The sequence below is a fragment of the Hevea brasiliensis genome, chromosome 10 (genome assembly GCF_030052815.1).
Source record: "Hevea brasiliensis isolate MT/VB/25A 57/8 chromosome 10, ASM3005281v1, whole genome shotgun sequence".
Classification (NCBI taxonomy): Eukaryota; Viridiplantae; Streptophyta; class Magnoliopsida; order Malpighiales; family Euphorbiaceae; genus Hevea; species Hevea brasiliensis.
The window spans coordinates 6,349,115-6,376,539 of NC_079502.1; the positions used below are offsets into that span (position 1 = coordinate 6,349,115).

At 35.5% G+C, this 27,425-nt stretch overlaps 1 protein-coding gene across 3 annotated transcripts in view; it reads right to left on the minus strand.

Moving 5' to 3' along the window:
• Nucleotides 1-26,955, minus strand: part of LOC110639726 (uncharacterized) — a 28,177-nt gene extending 1,222 nt beyond the window's left edge. Inside the window, exons 1-16 of one of the 3 annotated variants that reach the window (XM_058129057.1) lie at nt 26,733-26,955; nt 25,645-26,323; nt 23,150-23,350; nt 22,610-22,693; nt 21,120-21,179; nt 19,940-19,984; nt 18,234-18,433; nt 17,625-18,116; nt 17,282-17,378; nt 16,997-17,176; nt 16,826-16,915; nt 15,236-15,295; nt 14,984-15,058; nt 13,930-13,980; nt 420-497; nt 2-136 (exon numbers count right to left, since the gene is read on the minus strand). In XM_058129057.1, coding sequence (XP_057985040.1) covers nt 2-136; nt 420-497; nt 13,930-13,980; nt 14,984-15,058; nt 15,236-15,295; nt 16,826-16,915; nt 16,997-17,176; nt 17,282-17,378; nt 17,625-18,116; nt 18,234-18,433; nt 19,940-19,984; nt 21,120-21,179; nt 22,610-22,693; nt 23,150-23,350; nt 25,645-25,995 — 2,199 coding nt within the window. In that variant the 5' untranslated portion in view covers nt 25,996-26,323; nt 26,733-26,955. Of the gene's footprint in view, nt 1; nt 137-419; nt 498-13,929; nt 13,981-14,983; nt 15,059-15,235; nt 15,296-16,825; nt 16,916-16,996; nt 17,177-17,281; nt 17,379-17,624; nt 18,117-18,233; nt 18,434-19,939; nt 19,985-21,119; nt 21,180-22,609; nt 22,694-23,149; nt 23,351-25,644; nt 26,341-26,732 lie in introns of all 3 variants that reach the window. The other 2 variants (XM_058129059.1, XM_058129058.1) reach the window with 2 other exon arrangements.
• Nucleotides 26,956-27,425: the final 470 nt, after the last annotated feature.

Here is a 27,425-nt window from a genome sequence, read left to right on the forward strand (position 1 = left end):
CCTGAGTTTCATTGCACCTGTATACAGGATGCTTTTTAGCAATCGAACTTTGAATTGATAGTTTAGCATGAAATGGTGCAAGTTCGGAAACAAGCTCTTTATACCGTGGAAGTGCTGGCAGGTGGCACATTTTTACCTGAAAATTAGAAAAAGAAAAATAAGGGAAAATGGACAAAATATGAACAATAAGGCATGCATTAGGTTTTTTTTTTTTTTTAAATATTATAAGAAAAATACTCAAACAATGGCTAGACCAATAGAAATTTTAAATTTCTACTAAGAGATGGTGGTGCTTTGCTATGATAGAAAATAACATTCATGTCTCACACAGTGTCTCGATAAGATTAAGGATGGCTGCTAACATGTTTTCTAAGAATTTTAGTGTAAGAAAGAAACTGAAATTCAAAAGCCAAAAAAACCTGATCCTTGAGCACATTAACATGGACAAGATTAGATGTTTTCATCTTCAAGTCTGCCGGTTTTTGTTGTATGCCAACCTGCAAAATAAATTAAGCAATATCAAAACAAGGTCAGAATTATCTAGCAATAATAGGAATAGTGTCCCAAACTGCAGATTTCCTTGATAGCTTTGTTGGTATGTATTTCTCATCTACAAAGAATGGGCACTTTGTTTCAAGAATTTATCACATATTGTGGACAGAAAGAAATTTAAAAGCAAGAATGTGGTCAGTATAAGTTTCCTGGCATGTAATTAACCTACACATTTGAGTAAAAGAGGAATGCATAGCATTAAAGAATTGAAATGAAAAATTCCCTATCAAATCAAAGTAGTTATCGAAACTCGATTGTTGATAATGACTGTGCAATTCTAAATTAGCATGCATGCCATGGAACTTTCAAATGCCAACAAGAAAAAGTGATTCAAGATAAAAGGAGAATTTAGAATATTGGAAGTACTAAGAGTATGATGATAATGTTGCTTATGGAAGAATTGTTGAGAACATATCCTTGGCCTTTGTCTACTAGTTGATCTCATACAACTCAACTCAACTCAACTCAACTAAGCTTTTATTTCAAGAATTTGGGATCGGCTATATAGATTCTCTTTCTCCATTCTAAAAGATTTTGGGTTAAATTCTCGGAAATGTGTAATACTTCTAGGTCATGTTGTACTTAGTTGAATCACATCTCATACAAAAAAAAAAAAAAAAAGGATTTTGGTTTCCCATCCCTTGATCATGTTGAAGTTTAGGACTATCTCCAAATTTTTGTTTTCAAAGTCCAATCTGACTTGAATCACATCTTTCTTCCAAAAAATCGTAATCTTCCATTCAAACCATGTAATAGACCAACCTACTTTTAAATCACCTTATTTTGTTATCTTTTTCCATCATTTCAATCCTCCAAAATGTGACATCTTCAAAGCCTTCATATTGCTTTGCAGTTGATGTGAAAGAAAAGAAATCAGATTAAATCTTCAAAATCCAAAGCGATCAAAACGTAAGTGAACCCTTATATTTTAACCAGATCACTATTAGGAAAATATGCCCACCAAAATCAGCAACCTAAAGCAAAGTGCTTGATATGAGGCCTCATACTAGCACCTAATTAATCCTATTTTGTCTTTACCTTTCTTCCTTAAACTTAACACTTATTCCAAGGCTACAACACATTGGAGCATAAAAAGAATCTGAATCATATTCAATAAGTAATATATAACTTCTTGTTCTAAAGTATTTATGATAAGTAGTCTTAATCACAAACTAGTTGGGGTCAGTCATATGGATTACTTCGCTATTTAACTCTGTTTGAAACCAATTTCACATTAATATCCAAAAATTATAAATTTTCTTATACTACTTCCCTCCGCGTTATTTACATCCCCCTCTTTCCTTTCTCACTCTTTTCACTACTAACTTATGTGTTTAATTCTATTTTTCATAAATTAAATATTACATGCATTATTTTTATATTACATACATAATTATTCATACTAAATTTATAAATTCAATTTAAATAATTTAAGTTATGCTTAGTAAGATATTATAAAATTAAATATATAGTAAAATACTAAAAATTAAAATGACTAAAATAGAATTAATATAATGCATTTTAATAACAATTTTTACTCATAATTTAATTGACAATGGTGGTGGTGCAATAAAATAAAAATAAGTAATAAAATAAATAATAAATTATATATATTCTTATATGTAATTAATATTATATTAATTAAATTTATAGTGCTTATATAATTTTTTTTTTTTAATTTTTGCACCTTAAATTCCTCAAGCTCACACCTTGCGCCTAGGCTCTAGGACCCTTGGTGCCTCGATGCGCCTTAAGCCTTTAATAACTATATTTCTCCCCCTCTCGTGTCTCCAACTTTTGGTATAAATTGGCTAAAGATTTACGATAAACCTCGCCAACCATTTTCTTAGTTTCCTCCCTTGCTAACTTATATTTCTCAAAGGCCTCCTAATTCTTATCATCTGAAGTTGTTATCCTTCTACATCCTTCTTTTTTCTTCTTAATAGCCTTTTAACTACCATAACTCTTGTGGGCATGTCTTATGCCTTTAAATATGCCTAGTAATATCTACTGCTAGTTTTTTAATGCAGCTCGCCATTACCCTTCGTGCAATATCAACGTTATCATCTAAATTTCATATACCTTCTATCAATAGCTGTTAGAATCCCTTAAGTAGTGTAAATTAGCTGTAAATTAGAATATAATTAGGAATCATTATATTTATTATTATTAGTTTCCTATTTAGTCCTAGCCTTTGTATATAAATTAAAATCCTTGTAAATCATTTTTGTATATGATAAATATAAAGAAATTCTCCAATTCTCTATTTCCTACATGGTATCAGAGCAGTGCCAAAATTTTTTGGCGTGAACAGTGTAGTTCTGGATAGGTTTTTTGTGGGTCAAAGCTTCTACATCGTTCTAAAGAGGGAGGTGACTGTCACCACCCACCTGATGAGGAAGGACACCAGCCGATCGGCCTACGCTCGGAGTCCCGCCGCTGTCCAGTGAAGCGCATGAGCTCACACGCCTCCAGAAATTTGTGCCATTCCTCACGCTCCGGCGCGTGCACCCTTTTTCCGGTGATATCTCCGGCCGCCTCTCTTGCTAACGACCATCCCTATCCGACGCATCTCTAAACAATATGTTTCCACACCTGGTTTGCACATTTTTTTTTTTGGGTACCTTCCGTTATCAAGTTTTTTTGCTTTCTGCCTCAGTACCTATTCCTTTAATTGAAAAATGACTGATGGAAAGAAGGAAGCTTCTGAAACAAAGGCTGGATTTGTTGGTGATAATCCCTCTTTACAAATTAGTCCTGTAAAGTTGGATAGAAATAATTATGTGGCATGGTCTAGATCATGTCTATTGTTCATTCAGGCTAGAGGACTGCAAGGGTATATCACTAGAGATAGGAAATAGCAAGAAAGTGCTAGTTCTATCTTCAGCCAGTGGGAGTCGGAGAACTCTCTTATTATATCATGGCTCATCAATTCTATGCAACCTCATATAGTTAATGGGTATTTACTGTTGGACAGGGCATCTACCATTTGGAATGCTGTTTCTCATACTTATTCTCAAGTTGGGAATGATGCACAAATTTATGAGCTTAGGAACAAGGTTCATGGAATGAAACAAGGTAAATTGACTGTTGCTCATTATTATGCGGAATTGAGTAGTATATGGCAAGAGTTGGATTTTTATCAGGACTTTCAGGCTTCATGTATCGCTAATGCAGTTAAGTTTCAAAAATTGATTGAGAAAGAGCACATATATGATTTTTTTTGCTAGGCTAAATGTCAAGTATGATCAGATTCGGGTCCAAGTGCTTGGTAAGGATCCTTTGCCCACCTTAAGGCAGACATAATCTTACATTCAACAGGATGAGAGCAGGAGTGTTATGATCAATTCTACAGCTTTTGATAAGGCTGGGCTGACTGCTAACTCCTTATGAGAACAGTCACATGGTCCATCAGATAAGGATTACATGCATTGTGACTACTGTAGGAAATCCTGGAACACCAAAGAATACTGTTGGAAGCTGCATGGCCGCCCAACTAAAGGGCATGGAGGAAAAAGGATGGGCTTTGCTAGACCACAAGCAAATGTATCTGAGGCTGTGAGTGTTTCTGAAGATATTGTTGTCACTGGAATGTTTTCCAATGAAGAGGTACAGACTCTGAGGCGATTTTTATCACAGCTTGAATCGCAATCCATTACAGTTGCCTCTTATAACTTCATCAACTCAGGTAATGCTTTTCTTCTTGTAGAAAGAGATGATTTTCATTGATTTCAATTAATCTGTACATGGGTATATATATACAATTGATTTCTATAATTGTGTTCTACTAATTAGGAAGAAATCCTAAATAAGAAATCCTAAATAGGAATACAGAATACAAAATATACAGAGAAATAATATAGTGATTGACTTTCCATAACATAGTGATTGACTTTCCATAACACTCCCCCTCAAGTTGGAGCATAGATGTTAATCATGCCCAACTTGTTACAAATGTAGTCAATCCTAGCTCCATTCAGAGCTTTTGTGAAAATATCTCCTAACTGCTCTCCAGTTTTGATGTGTCCTGTTGAGATGATCTGTTGTTAAATCTTTTCACGAATAAAGTGACAATCAATCTCAATATGTTTGGTCCGCTCATGAAACACCGGATTAGAAGCAATATGAAGAGCAGCTTGATTATCACACCATAATTTCGCAGGCAGGGAAGTCTTAAAACCTGTCTCATCTAGTAATTGAAGTATCCACATTACCTCACATACTGATTGTGCCATGGCTCTGTATTCGGATTCGGCACTAAATCGAGAAACTACACTCGCTTCTTGCTTCCAAGACACCAAATTTCCTCCAATAAAAACGCATATCCAGAGAGTTGACCTCCTGTCAACCTTAGATCCAGCCCAGTCGGCATCTGAAAAACATTCAACATTCAAATGCCCATGATTACCATATAGCAAACCTCTTCCTGGAGCGCCCTTCAGATAACACAAGATTTGTTCCAAGGCTTCCCAATGAGCAACAGTTGGGGAAGACATAAACTGACTTACCACACTAACGGCATAAGCAATGTCAGGACGAGTGACTGTAAGGTAGTTCAATTTTCCTACCAATCTCCTGTATCTCTCTGGATCTTCAAACAACTCACTATCCCCTGCTAACAGTTGTAAAGTTGGAGTCATTGGTGCGCTACAAGGCTTAGCACCTAATTTTCCTGTCTCTATCAATAGATCGAGGACATATTTTCTTTGAGACAAGAAAATACCCTTCTTACTTCTCATAACTTCGATACCCAAGAAATACTTTAACAATCCCAAGTCTTTGGTCTGAAACTGAGTTTGGAGGAAGGTTTTAAGAGATGAAATACCTGCAGAGTCACTTCCAGTGATGACAATGTCATCCACATAGACTACCAGGAGAATTAGACCAACCTTAGATTACCTATAAAATACTGAGTGATCACACTTACTCTTTTGCATACCAAATTCCTGTACTGCTTCACTGAATCTCCCAAACCATGCCCTAGGACTTTGTTTCAAGCCATAAAGAGACTTCCGAAGCCTACAAACTTTACCCAACTCCCCCTGAGCAACAAACCCAGGTGGTTGCTCCATATACACCTCCTCCTGAAGATCACCATGAAGGAAAGCATTCTTGATATCCAATTGATGCAGGGGCCAATCATATGTAGCTGCTAAAGAGATAAATAAGCGAATAGAAGTAAGTTTAGCTACAGGAGAAAAAGTATCAGAGTAATCAACCCCATATGTCTGAGCATATCCTTTTGCTACAAGGCGTGCTTTTAACCTAGCCACAGAACCATCAGGATTTACCTTTACTGTATATACCCATTTGCAACCAATAGCTTTCTTACCAGTGGGCAAAGGCAATAGTTCCCATGTACCATTAGCATCTAAAGCCTCCATTTCCTCTTTCATAGCATCACATCAGCCAGGATGAGACAGTGCCTCATCAACAGTATTAGGGATAGGAATAGAGTCTAAAAAAGTAACAAAACACCGAGAACAAGAAGACAATTGATTATAAGAAACAAAAGAAGAGATAGGGTAAGTACATGAACGTTTACCTTTACGAAGAGCAATGGGTAAGTCTAGATCAGAATCATGATCAGTATGAGGTACAGGATCTCCCAACGAAGTAGCTGGTGGAGGATCTGAGTCAGGAATCTCCAATCTCGTGGAATAAACATGAATAACAGGAGGTCGAGTAGGTCTAGAGACAGAAGGAACAGGCTATGGGAGAGGACTAGACATTGGTTGGACAGTATATATTAAGAGATCATCCTCCTCCCCCTGACTCTCATACACAGATGATGGAGGAAAAAATAGAGTGGACTCAAAAAATGTGACATCTGCAGAAACAAGATAACGATTAAGAGTAGGAGAGAAACAACGGTACCCTTTTTAGAGCCGGGAGTACCCAAGGAAGACACATTTGAGAGATTTTGGATCTAATTTAGTAACCTGTGGACGAACATCACGCACAAAACAGGTACAACAAAAAATACGAGGTTCAATAGGAAACAAAGTAGTATAAGGAATATCCCCATTAAGGACAGAAGACGGCATACGATTGATCAAAAAACATGCCGTAGAAACTGCATCCGCCCAAAAGTGTTTAGGTACTTTCATCTGAAAAAGAAGAGCACGAGTTACCTCAAGAAGATGACGACTTTTTCTTTCGGCCACGCCATTTTGGGATGAGGTATCCACACAGGAAGACTGATAAAGAATGCTATTTTGTGTCATATAAGGCTGAAATTGTGCTGAAAAGTATTCTTTGGCATTGTCACTTCTTAATATGCGCACAGAAATATTAAATTGAGTTTTGATTTCATTACAAAAGGCACAAAATATAGAAAATAACTCAGAACGATTCTTCATTAAATATAACCAGGTAACACGAGAGTAATCATCAATAAAAGTAACAAAATAACGAAATCCAGTTTTAGATGTAACAGAACAAGGACCCCAAACATCAGAATGAACTAATTCAAAAGGAGATGAAGCCCGTTTATTGACTCTAGACACAGAAGGCAAACGATGATATTTTGCAAACTGACACGACTCACATTCTAGTACTGATAAAGACTGAAATTGAGGACACAGCTTCTTCATAGTAGACAAAGAAGGATGACCCAATCTACAATGAGCTTCAAGAGGTGTTAAGGTACTGGAGCAAACAAGCGACCGCGGTATATGATTTTCCAGAATGTAGAGACCACCTGACTCGCGTCCTCTACCAATAATCTGCTTCGTCGTAAGATCCTGAAACAAACACTGGTCAGGAAAAAAGGAAACAGAACAATTTAAGGTACGAGTAAGTTTACTAACAGAAAGTAGATTAAAAGAGAATTTTGGTAGACACAAAACAGAAGACAAAGAAATTGACGAAGTCGGGTTCGCAGCCTGCAACCCATGACACAAGAAGTAGAACCATCACCAAAGTAACAGATGAGGAAGTGAGATTAGGTGAAAAGCGGATAGAAGACTAGAATTACCTGTCATGTGATCCATCGCACTTAATCAATAACCCATTTGGATGAAGAAGACACAAGGCATGTAGTGGATTTACCTGACTCAGCGATCGCAGTGACAGGGGAACTGGTAGGCTTTAAAGATGCCTGATACTGGAAAATTTGTGCAAAATTCTCTGCAGATACCAAAATAATTTTCTCAGAGGAAGATACTGTAGAATTCTCTACTGCCATATTTACCATCTGTGATCGCTGATTTTTTCTCTGAAGTTGCGGACAATTATATTTTGTATGGCCAGGCTCATGGCAATAATAACAAATGACTCCTCTTGAGTCCTGATTAGAACTAGCCTCCCCATTACGCTGATTACTTCTGTTGCCTGTAATTCCTCCTCTACTTCCTCTTCTATTACCCTGTTGCCCATTTGGATTACGGCTAATAAGAGCACTACTGGCAGGCTGTGAAGATTGAGTACTCTCTGTACGAAGGACCCGTGTGAACGTTTCATGCAAAGAGGAAATCTCAGAACTGGAGAGGATCTTAGATTTAGTAGTCTCATACTCTGAAGGAAGGCCTACAAGAAAACTCATAACAGCCAGTTGCTCCCGTTGGTCCTGTTGAACTTTCACATCAGGACTAAAAGGCAACAATACATTAAGTTCCTCATATACCCGTTTAAAATCCATAAAATAAGCCGTGAGAGACTTATCCTCTTTCTCAGTACGGTAGAATGCCTTACAAACATCATAAATACGGGAGATATTCCCTTTACCAGAATACAGAAAATCTAAGCAATCCATCAATTCCTTAACAAATTCACAGTGATTAATTAAACTAATTACCTCACTATGAATCGAGTTCCGAAGCTGCAAAAACAACCGAGCATCCTCCCTTAGCCAAGATTGTCGTGTATCATCAGTGGGTGGATCTTTAGTAAGGTGATCATCCTTATCAATGCTACGCAAATAGACCCTAACAGTCTTACTCCACTCCAGGTAATTCGAACCATTAAGTTTGTGTTCCGTGATCTTAGTCATCACCGGAATCACATCAGAAATAACATTCTTATTGTCTGCCATTTGTTGAGACAAAGAAAACTAACCGAAACGCTTATCCAAAGTGCTTATAGCAGCAAAATAACCCAAAATCACAAATCAAGCAAATACCAAAATAGGATCTGAGAGCCAAACCTCAGAAGTCCTTTAATGGTTATACTGGATCAGGCAACAGCACACAGTGGTGGAATGAGGGGGTTGAGACGACGCCGGCGATGTTGATCGGGGTTGAAACGGCCGGTCGGCGGCCAAGGTCTCTCCTGAGCTGGGTAGTGAGAACAAATAGTCACCCTAGATTGATGACTTGCTCTGATACCATGTAGAAAGAGATGATTCTCATTGATTTCAATTAATCTGTACATAGGTATATATATACAATTGATTCCTATAATTGTGTTCTACTAATTAGGAAGAAATCCTAAATAGGAATACAGAATACAAAATATACAGAGAAATAATATAGTGATTGACTTTCCATAACATAGTGATTGACTTTCCATAACACTTCTCAATCATAATAATTCATTTTGGGTTATAAATTCTGGAGCAAACAAGCATATGACAGGCTCTTTGAATAAATTCATATCCTATTCTTCATGTTCAGGCAAAGAAAAAGTTCATACTGCTGATGGATCCTTATCTAATGTTTCTGAAACATATTCTGTTAAATGTATTCCTATTATAAGTCTTGGTTCTGTTTTACATGAGCCTAGCTTTTCTATTAACCTTCCGTCTGTCAGTTCTATCACAAAAACTCTCAACTGCAAAATTAAATTTTTCCTACTCACTGTGTATTTTAGGAGTTGATAACAGGGAGAACGATTGGCAATAGTAGACTGCAAGATGGACTATATTTATTGAATGATTGTGTTGATCAGGCAATGTCGGGACAGTCTATGGGTGCTAAGAAAGAAATTATCCAGTGGCATAGGAGACTTAGACATCATTCATTTACTGTTTTAGAGAAACTTTATCCTCTTTTGTTTAAGCAATGCAAAACTAAATTGTTAGTACGTGATACTTATGAGTTTGCCAAACATACTAGACAATCTTATCCGGCAATAAATAATAAGGCTTCAGTTCCTTTTATGATTATCCATTCTGATGTGTGGGGACCTACTCAAATTGTCTTTATCAGGCTATAGATGGTTTGTGACCTTTATTGATTGTTGCAGTAGGTTAACTTGGGTACATCTGATGAAAGCGAAAAATAAAATATTTTCATGTTTTTAGCAGTTTCACAAAATGATTAGCACACAGTTTGACGCTCATGTTAAAATACTGAGAACTGATAATGGTACAGAATATATGAATAAAGTTTTTCAGGAGTATATGAAGTCACATGGAATTTTGCATCAGACTAGTTATGTTAACACTAGTGCTCAAAATGGGGTGTCTGAAAGAAAAAATAGACACTTACTTGAGGTTGCTAGGTCTCTAATGTTTACAATGAATATTCCCAAACTTTACTAGGGGGATGCTATTCTTTCTGTTGCATATCTTATTAATAGGATGCCACTTTGGACTTTGGAGTTTAAGGGTCCTTTAGAGGTTTTGCAAGGTAAAAATTCATATACTGTTCCTGCAAAGGTTTTTGGTTGTATTTGCTTTATTCATCAGCCTAATAGGGAAAAGTTAGAACCTCGGGCCCTGAAGTGTGTCTTTGTTGGTTATTCCAGTACTCAGAAGGGGTATAGGTGTTACCACCTTTCTACACGGAAATATTTTGTGAGCATGTATGTTACCTTTAGGAAATCTGAATCTTATTTTCATCCACCTCTTCAAGGGGAGCATAGGAAGGAATAAGACTTGTCTTTCCCTTCTTCTTTGTCCTCTCCCAACTTTAAACTTCAAGGGGAAAATATGGGTTTAGAGCCTATACCTAAAAATGATATTCAGGGGGAGCAACCTAAATCTCGAGGGAAACTGAATAGGCCAGATTTGAGAATCCATACTTGGCGGAATAAGACAGCTATAGCCATCGAGCAGGAGACTGCTGATCAATTGGAATCTCTGGATTCAATTCCTGAACATCCTAAGATATGTGATTCAATTCCTGAACATCCTAAGATATGTGATGAGTCTTCTTTAGCTCTTGATGAGTCTAATTTTAATTCTCAGTCTGCTCTTTCTTCTTTTGATAATGATCTTGATATTCCTATTGCTCTCAGAAAAGGTGTTAGAACCTTCACTAAACATCCCATCTCTAATTTCATTTCCTATGATTCTCTGTCTCCATCCTATAAAGCCTTTCTATTATCTGTTTCCTCTGTTTCTATCCCGCAAGATTGGAAGAAAGCATGTCTTGAACCAAAATGGAAGGCAGCCATGGTGAAGAAGATGAAAGCTCTGGCAAAGAATAAGACATGGGAACTTGTTACTCTTCCACTAGGGAAAAAGGTCAATTAAATGCAAGTGAGTGTTCACTGTGAAACATAGAGCAGATGGTTCAATTGAAAGATATAAGGCTAGGCTAGTAGCAAAAGGCTTCACACAGACGTATGGGGTAGATTACCTGGAAACTTTTGCTCCTGTTGCTAAAATGAATACCATCAGAATTTTACTATCCTGTGCAGCAAATCTTGAGTGGGATTTGCAGCAGTTTGATGTAAAAAATACCTTTCTACATGGTGATTTCGAAGAAGAAATGTATATGGAAATTCCTCTAAGGTTTGAAGATGGGAAGACCAGAGGAAAAGTTTGCAGACTGAAGAAAGCACTGTATGGTCTAAAACAGTCACCTAGGGCATGGTTTGACAGGTTCAGTAAGGCTATGGTTTCCTTTAGATACTGCTAAAGTGCTAAATTTGAGAGAGTGTTGGACAAATTACACTTTAATTCATTTTAATTTAAGTTTATATAAGTGATTAGATTACTTTACACATTAAAATGACTAGCCAAGTCAATGTTGCAACTCAACCACTTACATATTACCCTTTTACTTCATATTCTTTCGATGTGGGATTCCAACACTCCCCGCTCAAGTGCAACCATATAGTTGTCACTTGACAATTAGTTTGTATTTTTATTTTTAACCCAATACGAGCCCAATTATACAGCCTTATGGGCGGCTGAAACCCACAACCCAGTCTAGGCTCTGATGCCATGTTAAATTTGAGAGAGTGTTGGACAAATTATACTTTAATTCATTTTAATTTGGGCTTATATAAGTGATTAGATTGCTTTACACATCAAAATGACTAGCCAAGTCAATGTTGCAACCCAACTACTTATATATTGCCCTTTTTACTTCATATTCTTTAGATGTGGGATTCCAACACAAAGCAATGCTGATCACACTTTATTTATAAAACACTATAAGGGTAAGATCACATTGCTTATTGTCTATATGGATAATATTGTGATAACTAGTGATGATAGGGAAGAAATGACTCATCTAAAGGAGCGACTAGCACAAGAGTTTGAAATCAAAGATTTGAGAAGGCTAAAGTACTTTCTTGGAATAGAGCTTGCCAGATCAGATAAAAGAATCTTTATTTCTCAAAGGAAGTACATACTGGATCTCTTGGAGGAAACAGGAATGCTAGGTTGTAAACCAGCAGAGTCTTCCATTGAGGCAAATCACAAATTGCAAGCTGAAGTTGAGGAATTAGCGGATATATCATAGGTTGGTTGGCAAACTAATTTAACTTTTGCACACTAGACCAGATATAGCATATGCAGTGGGTCTAGTGAGTCAGTATATGCATGATCCTCGTGAATCTCATTTGGAGGCTGCTTTTCACATCTTGCGATACTTAAAATCTGCACCTGGGAAAGGACTTCTTTTCTCAAAGCATGGCCATCTTCAGATTAAGGCCTTTACAAATGCAGATTGGGCTGAATCTCTTGATGATAGGAGATCGACATCTGGTTATTGTACTTTTGTTGGTGGTAATCTAGTCACTTAGAGAAGCAAGAAGTAAATTGTGACAGCTAGATTCAGTGCAAAGAATAAGTTCAGAACAATGGCTCAAGGTATTTGTGAGCTATTATGGTTACGAAAGTTGATGGAGGAATTAAAATTGCTGGAAGCTAGTGATTTGTCATTGTTCTGTGATAACAAAGCTGCCATCAGTATAGTTCACAATCCAGTCCAGCATGATCGGACCAAGCATATAGAGATTGACAGACACTTCATAAAAGAAAAAATTATCTATAGTTCCTTAAGAGTGAGTGTTGGGCACTGAAGGAGTCGTATGAGTCTAAGATAAGAGTTGTGGAGATGAGAATGTTAAGGTGAATGAGTGGCCATACTAGACCAGATAAAGTCCGTAATGAGAGTATTAGAGAAAAGGTAGAAGTGGTGCCAATTGAGGATAAGTTGAGAGAAGGGAGATTGAGGTGGTTTGGTCAAGTGAAGCGAGCGTAAACATACGGAAGCTTCAGTTAGACAAGTAGAGCACATTAGGTTAGATGATAGAAAGAAAAGAAGAGCTAGACCTAAACTGACCTAGAGGAGAATAGTACAACATGACCTAGAAGCATTACACATTTGTGAGAATTTAACCCAAAATCGTTTAGAGTGGAGAAAGAGAATCCATAGAGCCTACCCCAAATTTTTGGGATAAAGACTTAGTTGAGTTGAGTTGAGTTGAGTTCCTTAAGCATCTCTTACGTAGGATCAAAAGACCAGTTAGCTGATGTGTTCACTAAGGAATTAAGTTGTAAGGGGTTTCATACTTTAGTTTGCAAGTTGGGCATGTGCAACATACATGAACCAACTTGAGGGGGAATGTTAGAATCCCTTAAGTACTGTAAATTAACTGTAAATTAGAATATAATTAGGAATCATTGTATTTATTGGCTATTATTAGTTTCCTTTTTAGTCCTAACCTTTGTATATAAATTATAATCCTTGTAAATCATTTTGGATGTGAAAAATATAAAGAAATTCTCCAATTCTTTGTTTCCTACAATAGCTTCTCCTCAAAAACTATTTGGTTCGTCCTTTTAAGTTCCACCAAGTTCTAGGTTGCATAAACATATTTTCCTTCTTCACTCCACTCTTTATTTTCACATTTAAATTTCTGATGGATATTATACTTCGTCCTTCTAAAGATGGAAATGAAGTCGCTCATATTTAATCTAATTAATTCCAGCCTGAAGTTTGGCCAACACTTCAATACTCAACCACCACCTGATGTAACACTCCAACGGCCAAATTAACTCTTAACTTCCGCTTTTTTTTTCCTTCAATTTTCATCCTACGACCACAAAAGGAGGGAAAAACTAGAGACTTCTAGTTTGTGGAGATAAATCAAATAATGAAGCATATTGAGAGGAGAGATTAATTTACAAACAAAAACAACCATCACAGTTACATGATATCTTGTCAACAAAATAGTAAAATAAGTGAAACTCACAATAAAGGGAACTGGAGCATCAAGAAAATCAAGCATTCTCCCAGGCAGAATCTGTACAAGATCAACAGAGAATTTAGCCGAGCACCAATTATGCCAATTTTATAAATACCTACTAATGGCATGAACAATTACAAATTTCAAGTTATTCCAGACCAAAACCAATTACATAAGATGTGATGTCCAAACTACATTTTGACCAACCAATAGTAAACTTCTACATCTCAACAAAATTTAATATTCTGAAAAAAGCATCAATTATCCCATGTAATACTTCAAATAGAATTTAGAAATTCATTTTTTTAAAGAATCTACTAATATAATGTATAACAAAGTAGAAGACATGATAATAATCAACAAAATATTTCAGGTTTTTTTTTTTTTTTTTTTTTTTTGGGTTTAGAAGAAAAGGTGCCATGTGGACAATGCAGATGTTAAACCCCCCTGAGATCTTTACTTTGAGAGCTTTGACACTAGTGAGGCACAAGAAATAATTTTATTGCTAAAAGAGGAGAATCTTAAAAAATAAAGAAAAGAAAAAGATGCCTTAATTGCTTCCTTGTGTGGATGAACATTTAGTAGGAAGACTAGCTCCTTTGTTGCTACAATGTTTTGTAGCAAGAGATCCTCTCATCTCCAGTTGGTGCTCTTTTAGAATCGTATAAAGCTCGAAAGGTGCTCAATATGTTTGAAAAGCTGCATTATTATGCCTATTAGTGATGAAATGCAGATGTAGATTTGAGGATTTGAAATTTCCTGGATGAGCACTACTTTTTGTCACCTATGCATAATATGTTTCCCTTCTAAGCCTTTAAAATTACTTAGAAGCAATAAATTTACTTGTTCGATTATGCCCCCTCTCTTGCATATTAATGTCATCAATTGTTGCATAGGTAGTTGCACCTTCTACAATTCTTGCTAAAAAATTGAAAAGTGACATCACTTCAAGGAGAAATTATCTAAGACATGTGATGACTAACATCAAATTTTTTAGATAAATCTCAGATGTTCTCTGTTGGAAAAGAAATCATTGGTGCATAACTACTATTCAACTTACTGGAAGAAATAAACTCTGCCATTGAAATGGACGAATCATGGGAACAAGAGATAAAACTATAGCAGATAGAACACCCTGCATTGATTGAAACTAGAGTCAGAGCCAAAAGCCTGTTATATAAGCCATTTGTAAGAAACAGTAATTGCCAAAAGAAAAAGCAAATAAGAAAATGAGAAACTTAATCCAAAAGGGGGAAAAAAAGAACTCATCTGTGGATCAGCATAGTTATTTATGATGACAGTATCAACTCACCAGGTTTGGGCATACTACCACCACTTGTTTTTCCAGTAATACTCCAATTAGCGTCAAAACCTGGAAGCAGTACTGTGTATCAGACTTAAATGACCTACATAAGTTCCATAAGCAACCCAATGGATATAGAAATGCTTGAAAAATTAAAAGGGAATTTTTAAATAGATGAAATAAATTAAAGGCCGTTCTCAATCATAACTGCTCACAATGTATATCAATGTATGTTTAATATGAAATATATTTGTTCACCCATGGAAAGGCATAACCTTTATGAATATGCTAGCTATACACATCAATGAACTACCACCAAATTCACATCTAAAAATGCATATTTGTGTAAGAAAACATCAAACTCAGATGCCTGCATACAGTCTTCAAGAATTTATGAGGAAAACAGAACAGTTTATTTACAACAAAAATTCGTCAGTTATATTTTTCAAAATGAAATCAATATAAGGTGCAAAAAGGGGGTTGTAATTGTAGTACACAGGAACCAAACAAAAAGGAATCCTGATTATAACTTGTAGTCCACCTTTCACACCTCAACAAAATGGTAGACAGAACCAGTAGCCCTATCTCTGGGTTAAGAATAAGGAAAGTATAATGTATGATGAAACATTGAAGTATATAGCACTGGGTTCTAAAATAGAAAATGAAATATGAATATAATTTGATAAAACTGTACAAACTAACCATCATACTCCAAAACATCAAATGTAAGACTAACCATCATACTCCAAAACTTCATATGTTATGTAAGCACCAACCTAAAGGTTACAAACATTCTACCATTTTATAAACAGCTTAGAGAGAGAGAGAGAGAGAGAGAGAGAGAGAGAGAGAGAGAGAGCAAAGAGCTAGAATAATTTGCAGTTGCAGAAAACACATTGTTATCCATATGCTGGCTTCAAATCCATTTATGTCACACAGACAGTTGTAACTAAAACTTTTTTGGTGCTGCCTTGTAGTTCAACTTACAGCAATAATAATTAGCTGCAGTGAAGGGACTATGTTTTTAGGTCTTACAGCTGACATGGGTTATCAAGGTTCATTTTTCCAAAAAAAAATTTCCCCCTTTGTATGTCTTCTTCTTTTAACAAACTTCATATTTATCCCAATAAGGTAGGCTCAACTCAACTATGCCTCAATCCCAAACTAGTTAAGGTTAGCTATATGGATCATTGTCCTGCTTTTAGGGCTACATTTTCAAAAAGATCTAGGGCTGCTAAATCCTGAATCAGGGTATCGCCCCAATAAGGTAGACTATCAACCAATTAAGATCCCTCTGAAGTCTGACGTGGGGCCTTTAAAAGAGGCTGCTTTGAAGCCTCAAACCTAAAAACTCTAATTTCATGACAGAATTTACCACTGCACAACTCCATGCCCATTAGCCCTGATAATGTAGCATTAAAGAAATTGATATAACAATAGCAATAAATGAAAAGGAAATTTCAAGTAAGCAGAGTAACAGATGGATGAAAAGAAATGCAATGCAACTTTGCATAACACGAATATATCACTTCCAAGAAATTGATGTCCTAAATACTGTTGAATTCAATCCATTGCAACTTTGCATAACAAGAACATTACACTTTCAAGTGATAGAACTCGACATATAGTTGCAGTTGTCCATATTGAGAGTGCAAAAGCTTCTTCAGCAGCTGCCAACTTTGCATTGACCTTTTTCCAATATTAGAAGTAGTAAGCAAATGAATTAATCAAGAATCATAGCTTAAGAACTATTAGTGAAGAAAGAAATACCTCAGTAGCTTCAACCATAGCTAAATAATTTTCAGAAAAACCAAGGTCAGAAACTGAAGGCCGTTTATACTCAATAGCTTGTAAGTGTTCAAGAGGCTGAAAAACTATTTCACTTCCTTGTTGGGGAAGAGGCATAGAATGATAACCACAAACTATCTGCAGCAAATCATTTTTGTTTTCCTATCCAAGAGTTCACACCCAAAAGAAAATCGATCCGATGGTAATTAACACATCCATATGTGAAATAATAGATGGATAAAAAGAGAAGGGGAAAAAAATACTAACCCTAGCCCATTCCATTATGAAGTCATCATCAAAATCTTTTTCACAATTTGCAAAAATTTCATCATCCTCATCCTCTAATGCCATGCTTCTAACTGGACTGCCAAAAGATAACGATATATTACTGAAATTGTACCAAGAAGAGTGGATTGACAGTGCAGAAGATGGCAACTACCAAAGTCAACTGGCATTGAGTGAAGGAAAAGCAGGAGAATCTATACAAGAGTTTACAAAATTACATTACCTAAACCAAACTACAAGGACAAAATACAACAGTAAATTCTTAAATTTGTCATATCCAGAACTGAGAAATGAAGTTAACATATAATAATTGTAAATCTACTACCTGAATAAAGAATCAAAACTTCCTCGACATTCCAAACCATGGCTCCTAGAGCAGTTAAATGCTCCAATCTCAGGAGAGGCTTGGCTACTTTCATAGCTCCCATCCATTCTTTCCAAAGCATCAGAGCGAGTTTCTGATGACTCAGAAGCACAATCATCAGAATTCTTCCTATCATCCTTCTCTACTTCCCTTACTAGACTCAAATCTGAAGCCTCGCTAGTAGAACCACTTTCAGGAGAATGAGATTCCCATATCTTTGGTGACAATGTTCGGGTCTCATCATCTGATACAATTCCAGCAGCAGCAGCAGTAAAGGTCACAGCACTGTCAACAGGTATTGCAGAAGCCATCCAATTAACATCACATTCCCTATCAGGGTAGTCAACATTCATATTCATTTGATCATGTTGTTTGGATGCTGTAGGGACACAACTCAATGATACTTCACTAACAAATTGTGTTATCCGATTCAAACGCTCCTGTGCAATGATACTGCATCCAAGTAAATACAGTAAATTTTACTGGATCAATGCTTAAAAACATTAAAATCTTTTGCTTCATGATTGAGCAACTACTGATTCATACAAGTTGGAAGAAATTAAAATTAACCTGTTCAGCATCTCATAGTGTAACTCAAAGAAAGGAACTCTAGTCAGCATACAATAGCAGCGAGGCGCAGAAACCAAAAAGCGGCAGCACCGTCCAGATAATTGTGAAAGGGGCGACATGGTGCCTAAAATACCAGGTGGCCTTTGAACAATTTCTGTTACATGCAAGCAAACCCCATAAAGTGTGTCATTATCTGCAACCTGATCAAGGGAACAAAAAATACATTAAGTATTTATCTACTTCTTGAATCTCAGACAACTGAACCAGATATCCACAAGAAATGAAAAAAAACAAAATAACTGACACAAAAATTCAATTTTAGAATTAAGATTAGTGATTTCCTTCTGCAATTACAAACATTTAAATGGAAGTCATGCAAAGTTGTGGAGAGTGGATCACTTTCTATTAAAACAGATAAAAAATTGAAAGAAACTAAATATGTATATTCTTGCATATGCTTCTCTCAGTAAAAGAAAAGTGGGTACCATTGGGAAGTAGTTGGGGGAGGGGGGGAGAAAGCAGAGAATCCTCCGAAAGGAGGAGCACAACAGTGTACACAATGCGAAACAGAAGAAGGCCTGAAATCTCAGTGGGCCTCACTCAAGCAGAGCATTAAATGAAATCATTAATTTAATCCCTACCATTAAACATGCAGATATTCATGCCTGCACTCACAAAAAGCAAAATGTGACAGGAAGGACAGGGCCTGGCCAGGAATTCCTGTGAAACTAATGTGGCTGACTACATAAAAGTATAGCCAAATTAAGATCAGACATGACAGTTGATCTCTGCCATGAAAATTTGCACCTCAGTCAAAATGGTGTGTTTTTCATTTATTATGGTCTCCAAGAATGAGGTTCCAAATTCGATAATTTAATATGGAGGTGAATCTTAAAAGTAACAAGAATAAAAAAAAAATTATTATTATTCTAGGAGCCTAGTTAATTGCATCCTGATCAAACAATTGATGACAGTGACGAGTTAAACAGAGAGTCTACTGGACAGACTTCAACTAGAGGACACGAGGCTGAAATCTGAAGAAGTGATATGAACGTAATGCGTCCCACATCGGTTATGCAAGGAGGTCTTAGGTGTTATATATATGGGTTTGCAAAACTCCCCCTGTGAACTAGCTTTTGAGGTGGAGTTAAGCAGGTTCATATCATTTGGTATCAGAATCTCACTCTGTATGGGTCTGTGGGCCATGTACAAAGGTTCCCTGACGTTCTTCGGGAGAGGTCAGGGTGAACGAGTCACGACCCCAATTGTTTCACGACGACGTTCAATCTAAAAGGGTCGGGAATAATGCGTCCCACATTGGTTTTGCAGAAAGGTCTTGGGTATTATATATATATGGGTTTGCAAACATCCCCTTGTGAGCTTACTTTTGAGTTGAAGTTAGGCAGGTTCATATTAGAACGGAGAGGAATAACCAATCAATGAAGGAACATGAAACCATTCTGTTTCAATGTTCCTATGGACCTAAGATGGAAACACCCTTCTGTTTCAAGCATCAATTTTGCGCAAAAAGTAAATTGATTTCACGACTATCAACATCCAGAAATATACCACAAGTTTGAAAAAATTAATCACGACACACTTATAATTATGGTTATTGCAATTCAAATCCAAATGAGAATCAATATATGAAAGTAATGATATGTATCTGGAATATAAGTGAGATGAAGAAACAAAAGAATAATTACCTTAAGCGAAAATATGAATGCTAGATCATCCCTCCCCATATGCATCTGCAGAAAATAAGCAATACTGAACATATTATTTCTTTGCTAACATCCAATTAAAATTTAAAGTGAAAAAGCATTCTGCATTGAGGAAAACACACAAACAGGGGCTGTACTCAGAAATCTAGTTTTAATCAGATTCAGAGTTAAAGTGAAAAACTTCATTACTCATAATAGAAATCAAGTTTGAGGAATGAGACATCTCCCAAAATAAATTTATGCTTTATCAAGTTTCTGCGGACAACAATCCTTCACCAGAAAATATCTCCTTCCAAGTGAGGAAATGCAAGTATTATAGTAATCATTTCAAAGAAATAAGAAGCTTCATCATAAGATATCTCCTTGAAATCCAGGACAATTATGTTTTGAAATACAGACAGGATATAATAGGGACTTGAACAGAGGACTTGCACTAGCAAATGGGTAGGCTCACCGCTAAGCTACCCATTGGTTTGTGCGTTTTTTGCTACTATCTATTCATAAAAGAACTTCTTGAAAGCAAAGAAAATGATACAGAAATGTTATATATATGTAGGCTTGAAGCTGCAAAACTTGCAAGACAAATGATTGATGCTTCCTAGGAACATAACAATCCCAACAACTTTGAGGTCTTTCGCTCATGTACCATTGTTGACAGTATTACGTTAATTTAGGGCTTTTTCCTTTATTGTATATTTCCTTAATTAGGGCTGTAAAATAGGTCTTTATTTTTCTGTATATTTCAATTTCCTATTTTAGAATTCTTGTATAAATAGGTTGTCTTGTAACTTTCAGAACTAAGACCATAAGAATTATTTAATTCAATCTTTTGGCTTCTCTGTCAACAACCATTTAGCAAACAATCATCTTTTTCTCAACTAGGGAAATGAGTTAACTTGTGTATGCAACAGAAAAGAAAAAGAAAAAAGAGTACAAAAAAATATATATAATTATTGAACATCTTCATATTTTCTCATACTTACATATACCTCATCAAGCATGGATAACAAAAGTGGATAAAAATAATATTCATGCATTCTACAATACAGACAATCAGTATTGTCAAAAAAAAGGGTAGGGTTTTAGGAATTATTAGATGCTGCAAATAGAAGAATTATTTGTATCATAGGGCAAATAAAAGTGAAACTGTAGTTTCGCATACCTGTCCATAAATAAGTTCATTTAGTTCACTTAGTGATGGAGTCCTCTCCAATAACCGTGTCTGTACGATGAAAATCCACAAATGAGACAGTGAATCATGATTATCATAGCACCAGAACATGAACTAATTACATTAACAAGTAGAGCATGGTCGAGAAATCAACATCCAAACTATAACCACAAATTGCATTTTCTTTTAACTCAACTCGACTAAGTCCTAATCCCAAACTAGTTGAGGATGGCCTATATGGATTCTTCCCTCTCTTTCCTATTTCTTGTAAGTTCAGCATGCCAATATTCTATACCAGTGCATTAGCTAGTCTACAATGACCATGTTCAAACCATCCTAATCTCCTTCCTCTCAACTTTTCCTCAGTATGTGCCACTTCCACCTACCTACCAATGCATTCATTCCTATCTGGTCCATGCTTGTATTTCCACACATGCATCTTAGCATCTCCATTTCTTCCACTCCAAGCTTATGAACTCATTGTACTGCCCAACACTCATTGCAATTGATGTGCCTCAATATGGCCCTCAAGGCACATCAGCGATACATAATAGCTAATCAAGTCACAATCCTGTAAAACACAAGGACTTTACCAGTATTTTACAATCATATATGGCTCTTATCTCAGTTCTCCACAGCACCATCCTACTTTAATCCTATGGCTTATATCCTCCTCATTTGCCCTAACTCTTTGTACAACAAATCCTAGGAATTTGAAGTATGTGCTTTATGGGACATCTATGCCATCTAGGCTAACTTTACTTCGACCATTTTTTCTTTCATTGCTAAAATTGCAATATTTCTTTTTAAGGAAAACAAGGTAATTAATTTTTAACTTGTAAATTGCCTCTTCAACATACGATGTGTTAAGCCTTCACCCATCCATGATGAAGTTTAATAAAAATTTAGAAAACAAGGAAAGAAAATTCTTCAAATCTACACAAGATTGCCAATAGTCCATTTACAAAACATTGAGACATACAGAGATACCCAATTTCTTAGGACAAAAGCTGTTCTTAAAACACTGTATCAAATTCCCCAGTAACTATTCTTTCATTTGTGCAAAAATATCTAAGTTTAATTTCGCTAGAGTGATCCATATTCTAGTAAGAAACTTGCTGTAACTCTGATAGGCAGTCTATAAAAGCTATATTACAGAAACCAATAGATGTGAAGATGGACCATTCAAAGTTCCTTTCTACTCTCTCTTTCAATTGGGGCCATCAGACAGAAAATGCTTCTAATGATTTATTGAAACTAAAATTAATCTTTGGTGATTTTTTGCAACAAAATTAGATTAGTTATTGTGCTAAAACTAAGGATAAGTTGAGATATTATGGGAGAAACTCACCCATGGAATGTAGGATAACTTATGATTACCAAATCTGGAAAGTGATTTAGCCAAAAACTCCTCATATTCATTTAGCACATGAGTACAAAATATCTAAACATAAGAATATAACAGATCAATGACTTCAAACCTTAACACCTTCAGGAAAGCAGAAGGAACCTAAATCCTTCAGGCGCATAGGTAATCTCTTCCCAGGAGGATATTTAAAAAGTATCTGCAGAAGAGAAAATAATTGCAATTTCAGATAATATGGATAGGGAACCAGATTTTATCAAGATATAAAACCAAATTCTCATTGTGGATAGTGTCATATTTATTTATTTAGAAATGTCACTAAAAAAATTCCCAACTGATTAATTGTTGCAATGGTTTCAGGTCAGGATGTCTAAAAGGCATGTCAGGTAAAGCAATTGCTAAATTGCATAACAGATGTCAATAAATAATAGCACGAGCTGAAATTTTTTCCACTGGAGAACAAAAATGCCTCATCATCTATAAGTAGAACAGCATAATAAATTGTAAATTTGAAAAGATAAAAATCTCCAAAAGATCATGAAGAGAAGTTACTGCCCCATTTTGTAAACCTAAGAAGAAATACAACCAGCATTGGACTAAATATGATACTGTTGACAATTATAAAAGAGCTTTATTAAACTAGCAGTCAGTTAACCTGGGGTTCCATTGAAGGAAATGTAGGCCCCCGATACTGCAGCCTTCTGTATGCTATTATATCAGATTTTGCCGCCTCAAACTCCCATTTCTTTCTTCTTGCAAATACATCCTCCACAGCCTCAAGATTGGCATTAGGATGAAGCCCCACAATAACAAAGTGTTCAAATAGTGAGGTGGGCTCCTTAAATTTTGTATGGTCCTACAATAACATCATCCCACTGCTCATTTAGTATAATTTGACAGATATAATCTCATTAAATAGCAAGAATTAAAAAATAAAATATAAAAGCACATGTAAAAATGTCAACTACAAACAACCACCAATATTAACATCATATTTCAGAAGTATAAAAGAACAAATCATCATTTTGCACAAATCATATAATTTGCAACTCAGTCATACCAAAATTGCGAACACAGTAAAGCTAGCAAGACCGAATCCTCTAATCATCTTCGCTAAAATTCCTTAATAAAGTTATTCCAAGAATCAACAATCAAGTCAATCAACTTGCAAGACAGGAAAAGCTGTAGGAAAAGGCTCAATCAGAGAGCATATCATTAAAATTCTGAAGAGATTTTATTCAGCAACATGAAAGAAGAGAAACATACATATAAATTTCACATTCATGCTGAGAACATGTTTTAGCTTAACACAACTAACAGAGATATTCTTTTCTATTTTGTAATAAAAGATTCTGAGGATTTAACCCAAAATCGTTTAGAGTGGAGAAAGCGAATCCATATAACCGACCCCAAATTTTTAGGATAAAGACTTAGTTGAGTTGAGTTGAGTTTTGCAATAAAAGATCTCCATATGGTTCTTTTATTGCTCAAGTAAGGAAAGATACAGATTAAACATATCAAGCTAAAACAGTAATAGAGAATATGCATTTATCTTTATAAAACAAAAGGAAAATTTTAAAGACAATAGTAATTGCAATGTTGCAAAAACAGGCTGACATGGACTTTATGCAGCAATTGCAACTACCATGGAAGTGAATTTTATGTTTTATACCAGTAAAATGTGTCTAATGCATAAATTTGCAAGAATTTTAGTAAATGCTACGAGAATTCTGACTTTTTTTTTCAAATATTATAAGTCTTTTATGTTTTAAATCTAGTAAATACTAAACATAAAAATTAATGCATGCAACCAATGGTATTGTGCAAGCTATGGAACAAGTTATTTTTCGAAAATTCAGGAGGAGAAACAGCAAAAAAGACGATATCTCATTGGATATTAAATCATAACGGCCATTATGCAATGACTAGTCAATTCATTAAAGGGCTGTAAAGGCTATTAGGCAAAAGTAATAACCATGACAGTTGTGATACTAAGAATCTAATGGAACTTGAAAACCATTACATTAGAATCATTTTTTAAAAACCATGAATTAAAGTTCTTACAGAGGTCCTGCCCATAGCATCTAGCATGGTGGACAACATTAGTGTCTTTAGAGTTCTTTGTCATTGACAATACAGAAAGAAAATTTTTCTCGAAAAATAAAGAAAATAAAGTGATGTACTTGATGAATGCTCTCCATTTCTGACACCACATGTTCAGATAAAATGCTCGGATCTATTCAGTCATTGAAGTTTCTCATATCAGTAGAATCCTCACTTTCTACTTTAACATCCCTAAAATATAATAAGTCGTTCCTATCTCCTCTCCATCTAACGGTACAGGCAGCTGCAATCCCGATCATAAGATGTAATCAATAGTAAAAAAGAGGCGATCATCTTAGGATTTCCATCATAAGTAATCTGATACTTTATTAAAAGAAAGTTCTTAAACCTCAAGCCAAATAATAACAAAACATCAAAAAAAATGAAATTGTCTCAGGACTTGGTTTGCACAAATTTTCAGATCTCAATTTCTAAAAAGTATTTAGAGTGAACTACAATATTTTGAATCATTTTCCAAAATGAGGATTAATTTGGAATATTGAAATGTTAAGAATGTCAAGACAAAAAGCACCAAGAAATGGACAGAATCATTTGACTCATAGAAATGAACATTCTCTGCTAAGCCATGCTTAAAAATCATGCACTGCAACACAGCTGGTCTCAAGCTTGAATAAAGAAGAGTTAGGCAGGTTCACCGACTTAGAACTAGTCACATGGTATGAGTTAAACATAGAGAACTACTGGCATTTATCCAAGATGGCACACAACTATTTCCACTTCAAAGTTAAATAAAAAGAGTTTTTAAAAAATGAACTATTTATCTATGTTAAGTTCTAACATCTAACTTAATCACTTATTAGCCTTTGTTGCAAACCATAAGCTTATGGTATGCACATTAAGCAATTTGACAAGTAATTAAGGCTGCAAGAAAGTGCAGATGTTCTGAATAGCTATGCAAATTTAAGGGCATGTACATTACAAGAGGACTTGCATATGCAAATTGCTTTAAATAAAGTACATAAATAAAGTTTTAAACTGAAAAAAAACACAAAGAAAATATCGGGAAAAAACAAAAGATAAAAGTACCAGAGTTTTGGAATGAAGCTGATACCACTGACGTTTCTGATTTGCCAAGACCTCAGGATTGAAACTATAATCTTGTTCCCGCGAATTGCCACCCCATCGCCAAGCCTTTTGCATCTGAGTTTTCAGCCTCTGAAAACTACTGGTTCGCATGTGTCCCCGGGTTATAACTTCACTTTGACTTCGTCTATGAGCCGGTGGAGTTGGCTGAGGAGTTTGATTACCTGTAAAGGCATTCTGCAGTGCCTCACCAACAATCTCCTCAGATATATTCTGTAACACCACATATGGGGATGATGGCTGGTCTTCTTTTGACCGATCCTCTTGTGATTCAGCATCTTCCTTGGTATCCATCTTCTAAAACACTGAGCTCATCGCGTACATTTCAGCCTTTTAAGCCTCTAAATCCCACCCTCCATTAATAAGGACAACAAAAGCTGCAACCCAGAATCACAAATTCACACTGTTCACATAATCGATGCAGATACTAATTCACGTTTCAAAACCCCACCGTATATAACACCAGATATGAAATGGGCTGTCGCTTAACCGTTCCTGGGATTCCTCAAATTCTATTGGAGCCTTAAATTTTGAATCACTTGTGCATTCAAAACGTTTATATCATTGAAAACAGAAACCCAAAAACTGAAAGATGGTATCTTTATCACATAAACTTCAAAATCTGATTACGATAAAAAACTGTTAGAAAAAAAAAAAATAATGTGAAGGGTCAAAATACAAACACATCAATGCAGGGAGTAAAGTGCCAAATCAAGAATTAAAACAATCCAATAGCTCCAATCATTCAAAATGGAAAATTTAGCTGAATTAATATAATTTCTTCCTTTTTATGGCAAATGGAGTTTTATTCCCCGAAACTAAGAAGGAACAATATCAGAGGAGCATGCCTCCAAAACATGAGAAGGGAAACAGCTATTGAGAACAAGAAAACCATCTACAGAAAGCATGTGCTGAGCCATGGCATGAATTAACATAATTTATAATGTAAAAAAGAAAAAGCATGTTGTGGAATTAAGTGCCAAAATTAAAGAAGTATTGTTCAAAAAATTTGCAAATAATTATATGCATACCTCCTCCTCGTCCTTCTTCTTCTCTCTTTGTCTTTCGGTTGATTTGAAGGTGTTGGTTCTCTTGTGCAGGCAGAGAGAGAGATTGCTAAAAATAGAAGAAATCAAGAAAGAGGGAAGTCACACAAAAGAAGGAGACGTGCTTGAGCCAACTTTGTTGTTTAACATAGCAGGAAATGGTAAAGACAACTCAGGTTTTTCATTTTCTTTTCCTCAAAAACACTCTTTATTCCAGCCTTTAAAAAAAAAAAATCATTTATCTTCGTCAACTCCTTATAACTTACATAAAAAATTCATAATTTTCTTTAATTAATATTTTCAGAAATAAAATAAATAAATCAGATTAATTAAATGATAAAATTATAAGGATTGATTATTATTTAAAAAGGAATAATGGGGATATAAAAGAAATATTAAAATAAATAATTGGGTTATCTGAAAATTAATAAAAAAATTGTGTTAATTTTGTAATAAATAAATAACTTCCGGTAACGATAAAGTGGTTTGACTTGGAAGTTCAACGTGTCGCCTGCATGAAAAGACCATGTTCCTACCTTTCAATAAAACCGCTGAATGCATGTGGGCTCTACTTGTAATTTTGCTCTTCTGCTCCTCACGTGTTGGTCTTCCTTATGTCTCTCATTCTCAGCCCTATGAATTGGCCATTTTACAACTATATTTCACTTTCGTCATAGA